This window comes from Gopherus evgoodei, chromosome 2, assembly GCF_007399415.2.
Source record: "Gopherus evgoodei ecotype Sinaloan lineage chromosome 2, rGopEvg1_v1.p, whole genome shotgun sequence".
Classification (NCBI taxonomy): domain Eukaryota; kingdom Metazoa; phylum Chordata; order Testudines; family Testudinidae; genus Gopherus; species Gopherus evgoodei.
Genome location: NC_044323.1, coordinates 77608282 through 77623445, shown reverse-complemented (window position 1 = coordinate 77623445; position 15164 = coordinate 77608282). Strand labels below are relative to the sequence as shown.

The 15164-nt window shown below is 40.8% G+C and overlaps 1 protein-coding gene across 3 annotated transcripts in view; it reads left to right on the top strand.

Annotated features, from left to right (window-relative positions):
• Positions 1 to 12974, top strand: part of SNRK (SNF related kinase) — a 97508-nt gene extending 84534 nt beyond the window's left edge. For all 3 annotated transcript variants that reach the window (XM_030551036.1, XM_030551038.1, XM_030551037.1), the window contains one exon: positions 9088 to 12974. In XM_030551036.1, the coding sequence (XP_030406896.1) occupies positions 9088 to 10306 (1219 nt within the window). In that variant the 3' untranslated portion in view covers positions 10307 to 12974. The remainder of the gene's footprint in view (positions 1 to 9087) is intronic.
• The last annotated feature ends 2190 nt before the right edge of the window (positions 12975 to 15164 follow it).

Genomic DNA, 15164 nt, shown 5'->3' with positions numbered 1-15164 from the left:
CGTCCTCCCTTTCTGCAAACGCAGAGCTGTCCAGCTCTGAGGCTGTGTCTCTGGCTCCTCTGACTCTGCAGCTGAACACATCCTCCTGGGTCCTAGTGCCAGTTGGGCTCTCCATCTGTGTACTGGGAGCCTTCCTGTTTTCTGTGGAACAGTGGGTGCCAGCGGTGGGACTGGATAAGGGGGTGAAGGGTGAGGGAAAGAGGCAGTGGGGAAGGAAGAGGGGTGGAATAGGGCAGGGGGAGGGGAATGTGGCATTGAGGGGAGGGAGATGGAGAAGAAAAGGGGATAGGGGAATCAAAGGGGGAAGCGGGAGTCTGGCATGTGGCATCCCCTCGCCAACAGCTGGGACTCCCCTGTTAAGCAGGCCCATCAAACACTCACCCTGACAGGCCCTAGCCCCTACACCTGGACCCCTCCAATAAGCCTCTCATACCCAGACCCCCACCCCACTACGTCCTAACCAGCTAAACCTGGACTCCCACTCCCCCAGCATGTGGACCCCCACTGAGCCCAACCACTATCACCTGGATCCTCTGCAGAGTCCCACTTCCCCTGCACCCAGAACCCCCCAATGAGCCCCTGTGCATCCAGATCTCCCACTAAGCTTCCCGCACCCAGGCTGCCCCACACAGAAACCTCTCACCGCACACCCCCTTGATCCCCCCCACACTAAGCCCCTCCACACTTGGATCCTGCTGGACTGAGCCTGCCTAGCGATGCCCGGTGCACCTGGCACAGAGGGGCAGGACCCCGGGATGTTGCTGGGGCAGGCCCAGCCCTTGCACTGTGTCAGGGTCAGGTGCAGCCTCACTGCCAAGTCCCTGTATTGGGAGAGGTGGGGACTTCAGGGTGATCTCCCACCTCAATGCAGCCAGTGGCCTGTGCTCTCCACAGCCATGTTGGAGCCACATTTATTTATTGACAAATAGAATTTGAAAAAAATAGCAGAATTTTAAAAAAATGTACACTTAATTTTTTGGGGAGAATTCCCTCAGGAGTAAAAAATTTAATAACCTTCATAAGGCTTCTGAAATCTGTGATAGCTCCATCTCATGTGGCAAAGATAGGAGAAATCTGCTTCTGCTTTTGTGTATATAGCTGGTATCAGTTTGTTCACCCACCCTGCCATTTGCTGCAGACCTTCAAGTAACCTGAAAGCCTTTAATTCTTTTGCATTTTCAAGTTTAGGTTCAAATTCATGCTGAAGAAAGAAGCAGAGAGGATTTTAGTATGAACGTGCCAAATTGAAAGTTTCCGCTATATTTAAAATGTTCCGAGGGGGGAGGGGAATAGGTCCCTTCTTCCCCTAAGCTCTGAGTTTTGTTTGGTGGCATTAATGTGTTGGATGAGATTTAAGTAGCAAGCCTGCTGCTGTTAGGTTCCCTGAGCAAGGATCTGTTGACTTTGAGAATCATCTTTGAGTTATTGCCCTGTCTTGATTATCATTTTTGGAAAGATTACGGAGGTTGTGCTGAGGTAGTTCCATCAATATTTGTATTCTTTAAATCTTTGGTTCCCTCCCTTCCCCAGTGACTGTCTCTTTAAGGCTGAGGTATAGTAGAGAGTGGTGGTAGTTAACCTCCTTCCAGTGATGGATGAAAATCAGGTGCCTGTGCTGATTCTTTTTGATCTGTTGCCTGCCTTCAGAATTGTTAACCCAGGTCTGGACTCTAATGGGTGGAAATGAAAATACTCCTGAGAGGCTCCATACTTTTATCTCCAAGGATGATATTGGGCAATTGTTCTTCTGTTCCAAGGGTTTTGTCATGCAGGATTCCATTTTGTCAACATATATAGGGAGTCAATAGGAAGAACAATGGGGAGATGTGGATTGTGATATCTTTCCATTTTATATCCCCATTTCATTGAAGCCAGCTGGTGCAGTTGAGGGCTAATTAACTGAGACTCAACCCATACAAGGCTGAAATTGTAGACTGGGGGATACATTTGAAGAACTAGTTCAGTTCCTTTGACTGGAGGAGTTTTCCTGCTGTTTCTGATCTAGGTTTACAGTTTTGGTGGCACTACACGCTGTATGCAGCTTCTTCCAAAGCCTACTGAAAACTTCAGTGAGCTCGCTTAGTGGTCTTTGCTGCAGGAAACATGCTTGTACTGTATGGTCTGCACTGGCTGACAGTTTATTGCTGCATGCAGTTAAGTGTTCATTTTTATCTATAAACCCCTAAATCATTTTAATTTTGCTGATGAAGAGATTACTTCTCTCCTACTGTGGTACCATGGCCTTTCATTCTGACACTCCCAGGATACCCTATTCTTATTTTACATGAACTAAGATGAAAGAATCTGTGCATTTTTCAAAATAAATCCAAATAGAATACTCAATTTTTTCAGTGTTTACTGTTAGAACATTCAAAAAAACTTAACACCATAAACTGAAAGCCCTGAATATGCCTTCAAATGACAATGTTGTTAAAAGATTAAGTTTTATAGCACTGACTTTCAGACCTCCCAACAATCCTGGTTTTTGCAGGACTGTCCTGCAAAACTCCAGTCCCAGTTGAAGTGGCTCTTGTCCTCTGGAGCTGATGGGATTTGGTTCCCTGCTCCAGGCGTTGCAACCTGGATGTGGCACATGGAGTTGCAGTACCACTCACTCAGATTTGCCCTGGCCATATTTCTCTTTCTCCCCCAACACTCCCAGGCCAACCACTGGAGAGGGGAATTGAGCCCAGGCAGCCCCATGGAATGGGACAGCTGTGGGGTGAGTGCAGGATAGGCTTGCAGTGCAACCCCTCCTCCTCCGGCTGCAGTCAATTCCCCACCCATCAGAGGCAGGACCTGTCCTGCTTTACCAACCTGAAATGTTGGGAGGTTTGCAGTTCTGGAATTCTGAGTTGAAATATTTTTTTTGGTCCATATTAATATTTCATTATACCTGGTAGTGTCTGCTTAGATGTCAAGAACTGAAGTAAGTAAGGTTCTTTTATATCAAGACTGAGGTGAGTTGGTAGAAATGCTTGGAGTAGTTTGCTTAATGCCTGCCCTGCAAATATTCCTTTGCTCCATGTGACAAGCAGAGCTACATACTTTTACGGATAGTTGGCTCTTACAGTTCCAAGTAGTTTTGAGAGCGTTACTAGTTGTGTAGATATTGTCCTCGTTCCAAAAGATCTACCAAAATAAAGACCTTGTAGGGAAGAAGACAGACTGTTGCATAACTTAGATTTTGCATTTAAAAATGTTTCCAAATAACTTATCTGACCCACAGGCTGGAGCTTTTCTCTCATCTCAAACCTATTGGAAATCATAGAAAATAAATAAGAAAATTGTTGTAGAAATTATACAGTAGCTATTTTCCTGTTGTAATTCATGACAGTAAAATGTTGCCTAGTTATATGATGGTTATGATGATGTTACTATCAAGATTCCATTGTTCTCCTTTTTATCTTTATCGCTTACAACACACAATGTCTCAAAGCTCCTATTTCATTGACACCACAGTCCATTCTGAAATCACTGTATGTTTTTGCAGATATTTTAGATATTCGTTTTCTAGATATTCATTTAGATATTCATTGTCTCTAGTTTATATTTTAAGCTCTGTTTTGTAAACTAGTGCTGTTTGTAGAATAGCATTTTAAAATACCCTGCATGCAACATATCAGAACTCTAGCTTGTTCTTACTTTAATTAAAAGTTGCTAACAGAATGAATGGCATGTTACAGGCTAGAGGGAGACCTTGATAACACATACTAATACTAAAATTGTATTGAGGGCCAGCTCCCCAGCCAGCTCCAATAGTTCTCTGTTGAGGGAAACTTCCTAAATAGCGTGAAGCCAACATAGGGGTTGGGAGGAGGTAAGGCTGCAGCATGCTCCCCAGTGTGCTATTACAACCTGACACAACGTAGGGGGACTTTGTGACTGCGGTACTCAGGGCTCAGATTCAACTGTTACAATGTAAGGGCCCTTTCATACTGTCAAGGTATTATTCCCACTTTGAACTTTAGCATCCAAAAAAGTGGGGACCTGCATGTACCCTTCTAAGCTTAATTCCTAGCTTAGATCTGATAACGCTGCCACCAACCAAAACAGGGTCTTAAAACAAGGGAAAATAAACCATTCCCCCTCCTTTCCCCCTCCCAGACTTTCCCTGAGAGATCACTGTGATCCAAACTCCTTGAATCTTAAAACAAGAGAGGAATTAACCTTTCCCCCTCTTCTTTCCCCCCACCACTCCCTGGTGAGTTCAGACCCAATCCCCTTGGGTCTTACACAAGGGAAAAAAATCAGTCAGGTTCTTAAAAAGGAAAGCTTTTAATTAAAGAAAGAGAAAATAAAAATTATCTCTGTAAAACCAGGATGGAAAATGTTTACAGGGTCTAAGCTTATACATAGACGAGAGGGACTCACTCCCCCCTAGCCTAAGATACAAGTTACAGCAAAGAGGTAAAATACTCTTCCAGCAAAATACACATTTGCAAATAAAGAAAACAAACATAAATCTAATCTGCCATTTCTAACTAATACTTATTATTTTGAACATGAAAGACTATTTCAGAAAGATTGGAGAAACCTGGTTGCACGTCTGGCCTCTCTTAGCCCCAAGAGAGAACAAAGAACAAAACAAACAGCACAAAACAAAGACTTCCCTCCACCAAGATTTGAAAGTATCTTGTCCCCCAATTGGTCCTTTGGTCAGGTGTCAGCCAGGTTCACTGAGCTTGTTAACCCTTTACAGGTAAAAGAGACATTAACCCGTAACTATCTGTTTATCACACATACTTCCACCTTGTTCTTGAAAACATCATTAATGGGTAGTGACATTTTCCTAAGTTTGCAGATCCTGAAACAACACCTCTGAGAAGTCTGAACTGTCCCATTCATCTCACTGAGTGCTAACTCAGTTGCCAATCATACTTTAAATGTCAAAGTCACTAAAGTACATCAGAAAGGAGAAGATTCTAGTCTGAACATTTCCACAGGAGCACCCCCCAGTGAGTGGCTTTGGAAGACATCACCACTTTTTCTGCCCTCAAATAAAGGAGGAGTCTAGTAGAGCTCATTGGACCCCACTAAATGGAGCTAAGCAGAGAGAGCATGCATACACATAGTTCGAACATCTGCATAATCAACTGTGTCCAGTGTCTGATGCGGGTGGAGCACAGAAGAATACCACTACCTCCCCACCTCCCAGTTTGTGTCAGAAAGCCACAAATGTAACCCATCCTCAGGTGAACCAAGGACTGCTCTGATGCACTGAGAATCTTACTGGGTCAGACCAATGGTCCATTTCCAGTAGCCTGTCTTTCACCAGTGGCTGGTGCCAGATGCTTCAGAGGGATTGAACAGAACCGTGCACTTTACTGAGTGATCCACCCCTGGTCAAACAATCCCAGTTTCTAGCAGTCAGAGTTTAGGGACATCCAGTGCGTGTGGTTCCATCTGTGACCATCTTGGCTAATAGCCATTGATGGACTTATCCTCCCTGAGTTTATCTAATTCTCTTTTGAACCCAGTTATACTTTTGGCTTTCACAACATTCTCTGGCAATGAGTTCCACAGGTTGACTGAAGAAGTACTTCCTCATCTTTATTTTAAATCTGCTTATGAATTTCTTTGGGTTCTTATTTACTTTCTCCATACCATTCATGATTTCATAGACCTCTATTATATCTCCCCTCAGTTTTCTCTTTTCCAAGCTGAAAAATCCCCAGTCTTTTTAATTTGTCCTCATGTGGAAACTGTTCCATGCCTCTAATAATTTTTGTCACCCTTCTTTGTACTTTTTCCAATTCTGATATATCTTTTTTTCAGATAAGATGACCAGAACTGCATGTATTAAAGATGTGGGGATACAATGGATTTATAGACTGGCATAATATTTTCTGTCTTCTTATCTTTCCCTTTCCCACTGGTTCCTAATATTCTGTTAGCTTTTTGAATTGCCACTGCACACTGAGAAGATGTTTTCAGAGACTATGTATGATGACTCCAAGATCTTTCTTGAGTGGTAACGGCTAATTTAGACCCCATCATTTTGTATGTATAGTTGGGATTGTTATTTCTAATGTGCATTAGTTTGCCCTTATCAACACTGAATTTCATATGTCATTTTGTTGCTCAGTCTCCCAGTTTGGTGAAATCCCTTTGTAACTCTTCACAGTCTGCTTTGGACCTAACTATTTGAGTAATTTAGTATCATCTGCAAACTTTACCACCTCACTGTTTACCCCTTTTCTAGATCATTTATGAGTATGCTGAATAGCACAAGTCCCAGTACAGATCCTTGTGTGTGGGGAGCTGCTATTTACTTCTCTCCACTTTGAAACTGATCCTTTATTCCTACTCTTTGTTTTCTGTCTTTTAATCTGTTAATGATCCATGAGAGGACCTTCCCTCTTATCCCATGACTCCTTACTTTGCTTAAGAGCCTTTGGTGAGGGACCTTGTCAGAGACTTTCTCCACATCTCCCTTGTCCATGTGCTTGTTGACCCCCTCAAAGAATTCTAATAGATTGGTGAGGCATGATTTCCTTTTATAAAAACCTTGTTGACTTTTCGCTCACAGGTTGTGTTTATCTATGTTAATTCTGTTCTTGACAACAGTTTCAACCAATTTGTCTGATACTGAAGTTAGGCTTAACTACCTGTAAGTGCCGGGATCACGTCTGGAGTCTTTTTAAAATAGCAGTGTCACATTAGCTATGCACCAATCATCTGGTACGGAGGCTGATTTAAGCAATGGGTTACATAACACAGTTAGTAGTTCTGCAGACTCGTATTTGAGTTCCTTCAAAACTCTTTGATGAATAACATCTGGACCTGGTGACTTATTACTGTTTCATTTATCAGTTTGTTCCAAAACTTCCTGCACATCTATCAATGTGATGTATGCCATCATGTGCCAGCAATGTCCCTCTGCCATATACATTGCCCAAACTGGACAGTCTCTACGCAAAAGAATAAATGGACACAAATCTGACATCAGGAATCATAACATTCAAAGACCAGTAGGAGAACACTTTAGTCTCTCTGGTCACTCAATAAGAGACCTCAAAGTGGCAATTCTTCAACAAAAAAACTTCAAAAACAGACTCCAACGTGAAGCCGCATACTGGAATTTTAATTTGCAAACTGGATACCATCAGATTAGGCCTGAATAAAGATTGGGAGTCGTTGGGTCATTATAAAACCTAAACCTAATTTCCCCAATACTAATTTCTCCCTACTGTTGCTCACACCTTCTTGTCAACTGTCTATAATGGGCCACTCTCTTAACACTTCAAAAGTTATTTCTCCTCCCTTGGTATCCTGCTGTTAATTGATTTATCTTGTTAGACCGACCTCACACTTGGTAAAGCAACCCCCATCCTTTCATGTATTTATACTCGCTCCTATATTTTTCACTTCATACATCTGATTAAGTGGGTTCTAGCCCATGAAAGCTTATGCCCTAATAAATTTGTTAGTCTCGAAGGTGCCACAAGGACTCCTCGGTTTTTTTGCTGATACAGACCAACACGGCTACCACTGAAACAATCTGAGACATTTCCTCAACTTTGTCACATAAAATGAATGGCTCAGGTGTAGGTATCTCCCTCAGATCCTCTGCAGTGAGGACTGATGCAAAGAATTCATTTAGCTTTTCCGCAATGACATTGTCTTCCTTGAATGCTCCTTGACCGTTCAGTAGCCCCATTGATTGTTTGGGAGGTTTCCTGTTTCTGAAGTACTTAACAAAAGAAACTGCTATTAGTTTTTGTGTTTTCTTATAGTTGTGCTTCAGATTCTTTTTTGGCCAGCCTAGTTATACTTTTACACTTGACAGAATTTATGCTCCTCTGTATTTTCCTCAGTAGGATTTGATTTTCAATTTTTACAAGATGTCTTGTTGTCTCAAACTGCCTCTTTTAGCATGATGGCATTTTTTGATGGTCTTACTGTTTTGTTTTTTTATTTGGGGTATATATTTAGTTTGAGCCTCTTTTTAAAGTTTCTGTGCAGTTTGCAGGTATTTCACTCTTGTGACTGTTCTATGGTACTGTGATTAAATTAGGATTTTTACTATATTTGACTCTCTGTTCTCTTTCATATATAGTGTCACTCCCCTACCAGTGTAACTTACTCTGTCATTCCTATATATTTTGTACCCTGGCATTACTGTATCTCATTGATTATCTTTGTTCCACCAAGTTTCTGTGATGTCAAGTATATCAATATTCTAAGTTCACCCATCTTAATATTTATCTGTCTTCACGGGATGTAATTGAATGGGACTCTTTTTTCGTTGTTGACTGTTTCTATTGAGCTCCTACTTGTACTTTATCAACTTCTATCCTCTCTTCTTTACTGAAGTAACATCCATTAGAGGAGTATTTATTAAAGGGGTGTCTGTCCTGACCGTGTGCTCCTCTGCACTTGTTGGCTTCCCCCAACCTTTAGTTGAAAAACTCTTCTGCGACCTTTCAAAGTGTCAGTTCTTTCATAACTGCTTTGATTTGAGGTTCACGCTGAATACATTTGTTTTACATTCAAAGTTCCATTCACTTACAGATAAAATGTCTTTGAAAGTATCATATTTTATTTGGTGCCTGGGCTCATATGACTTGTTGGTTGAATATTGAAATGACTAGCAGAAATTGATTTAGTAAAACTCGCAACATGTCTGAGCAAATATGGCTTTTATATTGTTGAGTGAAAACTGGGAAGAATAAAAAAGCTCCAGATTAACCTTGTCTACAATACCATCAACCTTAGATTGTGTTTGAAAAGCTCCAAAAACAGGACCCTCCCTGCTTAGTCCCTACTGATTCTAGACCTCCCACAAACATTTGATTTAGTGTTTTCTGTGACTTTAAAGAAAGATTTTTTTCCATTTTTGTTTTCTGAGAGCTGTCATGGATTTTTCAGATCTCTAAATTGGCAACTTAAATTATACTTATCATTTTTCTTAAGTTTTCTTTAAAATAGATATTTATAAATTGTACTGGCTTGCCAAGTAGGATAATTGCTATGGCCTTTATGATCTCTATGTACTGTGAAGATTTGATATTGTGTATTCTTTAGCTGTCAATCAAATCTAATTTTACTCCTTTTTTTTCCCCTTCACAATCTCTTACCTAGGCAATCATGGCCAACAAAAATCGATGTACCACAGGACCTGGAGGATGACCTTACAGCTTCTCCTCTCTCCCATGCAACTGTTCCTCAGTCTCCAGCTCGCACTGCTGAAAATATTCTTAATGGTCACAGAAGTAAGGCACTTGGCGATTCAGCAAAGAAAGAGGATATCCCTGAATTAGCTGGGCCAGCACTTTCAGTGGTTCCTTCAGTGAGCTTAAAACCCACTACTAGTGGGCGGAAGTGCTTGTTTAGAGTAGAAGAAGATGAAGAGGAAGATGAAGAAGATAAGAAACCCATTTCTCTTTCAACTCAAGTTGTTTTGCGCCGCAAGCCTTCAGTTACAAATCGTCTCACTTCCAGGAAGAGTGCACCAGTCCTCAATCAAATCTTTGAGGAAGGGGAGTCAGATGATGAGTTTGACATGGATGAGAACTTACCCCCAAAGCTTAGCAGGTTAAAAATGAATATTGCTTCACCTAGCACAGTGCATAAGCGCTACCACAGAAGGAAAAGCCAGGGTCGGGGGTCTAGCTGCAGTAGCTCAGAAACTAGTGATGATGACTCAGAAAGTAGGAGACGGCTAGATAAAGATAGTGGGTTTACATACTCCTGGCATAGACGGGATAGTAGTGAAGGGCCACCTGGAAACCAGGGAGATGGTGGTGGACAGAGCAAACCAAGCAATGGAAATGGAGGTGTAGACAAAACAAGCCCTAGTGATAACAACAAAAATGGGGGAAGTCCCTCCACGGGCTCCGGTGGTAGCACTAATAACACTTCAGGTTCTACTCGTAGATGTGCTGGATCTGGAAACTCAATGCAGTTATCTTCTAGAAGTGCAGGCGACCTTGTTGAAAGCCTAAAATTGATGAGCCTTTGCTTAGGTTCCCAGATTCATGGCAGCACTAAATACATTATTGATCCTCAAAACAATCTGTCATTTTCCAGTGTGAAAGTGCAAGAGAAATCAATGTGGAAAATGTGCATAAGTTCTAGTGGGAGTGCAAACCCAGCTTCATCTTTGGGCAGCATAAAATTCTTTTCTGAACAAATGTCAGACACAGCAAATGAGTTGGAACGGATAAAGAGTAAGAACTTGAAAAATAACGTGCTACAACTACCTCTCTGCGAAAAGACTATATCTGTGAATATTCAGCGGAACCCCAAGGAGGGACTGCTGTGTACCTCCAGTCAAACTAGTTGTTGTCATGTCATTTGACAATGACCTGACTTAATAGCTCGATCTACTTGACAACACCATTCTTCCTGTTCAGAACTGTGAACACCTTATTTCAATGAACCCCATTTTTTGTCTTAATATTTTAAAGTGGGTTTTATGAGCAGTTATTTATTACATTTTAATTTTGTGTTTGCTTGATGGTATGACAATGCATGGTCTTTGTGCATGCTGCTAGCCAATACATCTTTCTTTCCCAACATAATAGACTATTTTATTGTGTAATTTTTACATGTATAATTTTACTATGGAAGATCTGGATTAAATTAATGTATATCTGGATCCTAATGTAAATTTGGCACTTGGAAATTTCATCTTCTGCACTTAAACTAGAGACAGAGAGAAGCTTTTGTTTGCTTGTGAAATGTTAATTCTTGTTCTGACCTTCTGTGATATCTAAAATATGTGGCATACTTCTGTGTGTCTGAAACAGAACCAAAGCAATAATGTTTTGATGCTGAAAACTCTTCAGGGAGCTTTCACATGTTCCAAGGCTTGTACAAAGCAAAGATGCACTGAAAATTAGTGATCTTAAACTATGATTTTAAACCCACACCTATTTGTCTTAAGCTATATGGTTAAAATTGTGGCTCAAAATCAAACTGAAAAGATCTTGTTTTTCTATAGGCAAGATTTTTTAAAAAGCAACTAGATTTGTAAGGCAGCTTTTTCCCATAGAAATATGTTGATATTACATGCAGACAATCTTTTTTAATATAACAAAGGTAAGTTATAAAGTCTACTTCTGAGTTTTTACATTCTAACTGAAAATAAATAGTTTGTATACATTATCTCCGTTATTAGTAGTCTATCATGACAATTACCTTAAATATTTTAGCATTTCTTATTCTAAGTGTGACTCTTAGATCTCAAAATGCAATAAAGAATGGAAAATGTTTAAATAATTGGATGCAGATTTAAATTAATCAGTATTGTCTGATATAAATTTTCCTCATCATTAGACTTTTTGGCCTTTGTCAGGACTTAATATGTTGTGTTGTCTCCTGTATTTACTATGTTCTGTTAATTTCCCTCAATAATCTTGTTTTCTATTAAAATCAAGTCCAATATGTACAAAAACTAAAAATTGGCACAGAAGAAAATATCCTTCTGCATTCTTTAAAGCTATTAGCTTTTCCATTTTGTGTCCCCATTGCCACTGAAATAATGGCAAATTCGTGCTTTAGAATATTTCTATACAAAAGATTACTTTTGACCAGATGAACTAACTTTTGTGGAATTTTATTATCTAGAATAAAATATATTGCAGATCCCTAATTTTGGGAAGGGCAAGAATGTTTGTTTTATTTTTTCATGCTGTGCACTGGGTCTTCAAAGCAATGCTAGTAAAAATTGGTGGTATTATGTAGCAGCACCCCAGCCAGACATTGAATGTCTGAAAGGAGTTTACACTGTTTAGCATATTGTAACATTTACGAAATGGTCAAATACAATGCATTTCATGTACACTGTAGAGCGAGTAGAGCACCAAAGAACTGCATTACATTTGGTCATCATTTCTGTAGTTCACACTGGCTTTTCTTAATTAGTATGATACATTTTGTTAGGACAGTCTACATCGCACAGGATACTTTTACTGCCTAGCCTAGCTAGGGATTATAGATTCTGCTCCCTAAACAAAACAAGTGATAAACATTTTACTTTATGGAACTTTTCAGTTTTAAGCTACAGTTGCAGTTCAGTGAGTGTGATATTTATAAATTGAAAGCTACAAGAAGAGATGTGTGGGTGAAGCCATAGAACACATTTGCTTGATATTTTTGAACAGGGATCTTATAAAGGGCCAGAAATAAGATGTGTGGTTCACAGACAGTGAGCATAACATCTTTATTAAAAGTAAGAGAGAAGTTTATAAAGGGCATTGGCAATAAACTATTGCAGCTTTTTTTTCCAAGTATTGTAAATACTTTCCTGATATTATGTACAGCCTTGGAATGGCACCTTTTAACTAACCCCAGGTGTATTTTGTTTCCAATGTTTTTATATACAGATGTATATATGGTGCTCACTTTAGAACAGCAGTGTTGACCATTTATGCTGCATAGCTGTATTAGAGCCTTATTAGTTGTGTATGGTTGGTTGAACTTCTGGGTGTACAGAAGTTAGTCTGAGTGTTGTCCTTTTATCCATTTGTTCATAGGTGAATGATTGTGCATGTGTTGTATGTTATATTATGTTGTCATGTAAAAGGAAGGGCGAGAATAACCACTACATTAAAATAATATTGGACCAAACTATTTAGAGCAAGTAAACAGTTTCTTGTACCCCTTAACCTGTCTTTAAAAGTTGCATATAGTTATGGTAGTGTATAAATTTAAATATTGTGGAAAAACAATTAGTCTTGTATTTTTCTCCGTGTGTATATATAAATGTACCTTTAGCAACTTTATCTGTATTTAAGATGTGACAATCTTGACACAGAATTTTAAGAGTAGCAGTAAAAATAAAATAGAACAGAATTAAATAACTTCTCACCAAGAAAGAATGTGTGTGTTAAGAGGGTACAGAAATATCAGCTGATCTTGTCGGTTGCTTCCAGCAATGTTTGGCTTTCTTCATTGTATAAACATTCATGATGTGTGACAGAAATGGAAAATCCAGTTAATAAAAATGACATCTTGATTGGTGCATAAACTTTGTTTTCCATGTCAACTTTATATACTGCTAATCAGACTATTCATTCTACACTGGGGGGTGAAATAAAATCTCTTCTGCTCTAGTATCACTTATCAAACAGTGATGGTGGTTGGTTGAAACAGATAGGAACGTTTTTTGCAAATCTAGCCTTAAGAAATAGTTAGGCAGTACTGACATTTACAAAACCATCACTCAGCTGCCCACTATTCCTCTAGGTGCCTAAATTTCTGCTGGTTGGGTATGCACAATGTCATCTAGCTGCTCAGCAGTGGAGCTCCTACTTAAGTCCTGACAGGACTGTCACTCGAGGCAGGGCCGGTCCCAGTAGAAGTGCTCAGTGCATGCTTAACCTGCACAAGAAACAGGGAATTTTTGGGTCTGGCTGGTGGCTGGGGTACTTGGGATGAGGGAAACCCAAGTTTGAAGCCCTGATTTACAACATGAACTTGAACCTCACTCTTCCCATAGCCAAAGTGAATGCCCTAACCACTAGACTATCAATCACTCACTTTTCTTCTGGCCCCATAAATACTTATTTTTACAGCACGGAACAGCTTCAGAAGAGACTGAGATACAGAGTAGCCAGGTGGTTGGGGCACACTCCTGGGATGTGGGAGACCTGGTTTCAAGTCCCTGCTTCAAATCAGGCAGAGCAGGGACTTAAAAACAGGTCTTCCATGTTGCAGGACACTACCCTAACTACTGGGCTGTAAAAGGGATAGGCTTTCATTCTCTATTCTCTCTTCCCCCTCCCCGTGCAGCTGAGCTGTCTTAGGTGCCTAATTTCAGCTGAGGATTCATGTCAGAATTCTGAGCAAAGGAGACGGCATCTCCCTCCAATTTGGAGTTAGGCCCTGCCCCTTGGCATTTCTTATTGGCTACTTAAGTGTTCACAAGCTGAGGGGGGAGCTGCCTATCTTATGTACCCCTCCCCACACAATGCATAGTGAGTCTGGGTGCTTATCTTGGATCTGTGAATTCCAGTGCATAGCAGGGCACTTGATGAGTTGCACACTGCACTTGTGTACTCTTAATATGGAACACCATTGTTAAGGCTATAAAAGAGGTTAGTTATAAATCCTTTGTTTTCACTTTGAGCTTCCACCAACACAGATGTGTTAGTTTAGTTACACTGGTGTAAATTTGGTGTGTAGACAAGACCACTATATTTTGTGCTTAAAATATCTATGGTTGCCAACAATTGAATGGTAACTTTAGCTATTTGAGGCTAAAGACAAACCCTGCAGGAGTAATGTGTCACCTGTGACAGACCCAGGGCAGTGTGGTACAGGAGTCTGGTAGAGGGCAAATATACTGGTCACTAGATAAGTAGTTTTCTGTTCCCTGAGTGACCAGAGCAGGGGCTGCACTAGAGTAATCAGGAACCTGCTAGAGTCAATTAAGGCAGACAGGCTGATTAGAAAACCTGCAGCCAATCAAGGAGGGCTAATCAGGGCACCTGGGTTTAAAAAGGAGCTCACTCCAGTCAGGTGAGGGAGAGCCAGAGGAGAGGAAGTGCCTGTGAGGAGCTGGAAGCAAGAGGGTGTGCTGCTGCTGCTGGAGGACTAAGGAGTACAAGCGTTATCAGACACCAGGAGGAAGATCCTGTGGTGAGACTAAAGAAGGTGTTTGGAGGAGGCCATGGGGAGTAGCCCAGGGAGTTGTAGCTGTCATGCAGCTATTACAGGAGGCACTATAGACAGCTGCAATTCACAGGGCCCTGGGCTGGAACCCGGAGTAGAGGGTAGGCCTGGGTTCCTCCCAACTCCTGATCCAACACAGGAGGAGTTGACCCAGACTGTGGGGAAGATCACTGAGGTGAGCAAATCTGCCTATAAGCGCAGGACCCACCAAGGTAGAGGAGGAACTCTGTCACACACCACACTCAAACATCTGAACTTTAAGAATATAGCACATAATTGTTGGTCTCAGATATTCTCCCATGAGTAAGTTTGTCAAAAATTGGCTAATGTATTGATAAATTGGAGAAATGGTCTGAAACCAACAAGCTGAGCATTAGTCCTTGTTTTGCTTGCCAATCATAGAAATGCAGGGCTGGAAAGGGCCTCAATAGATCACCTAGTCCAGTCACCCCCACACTGAGGCAGGAGCAAGAATACTAAGACCATCCCTGACAGTTTTGTCCAAAGTGCTTCAATGGTGGATTCCATAACCTTCCTTG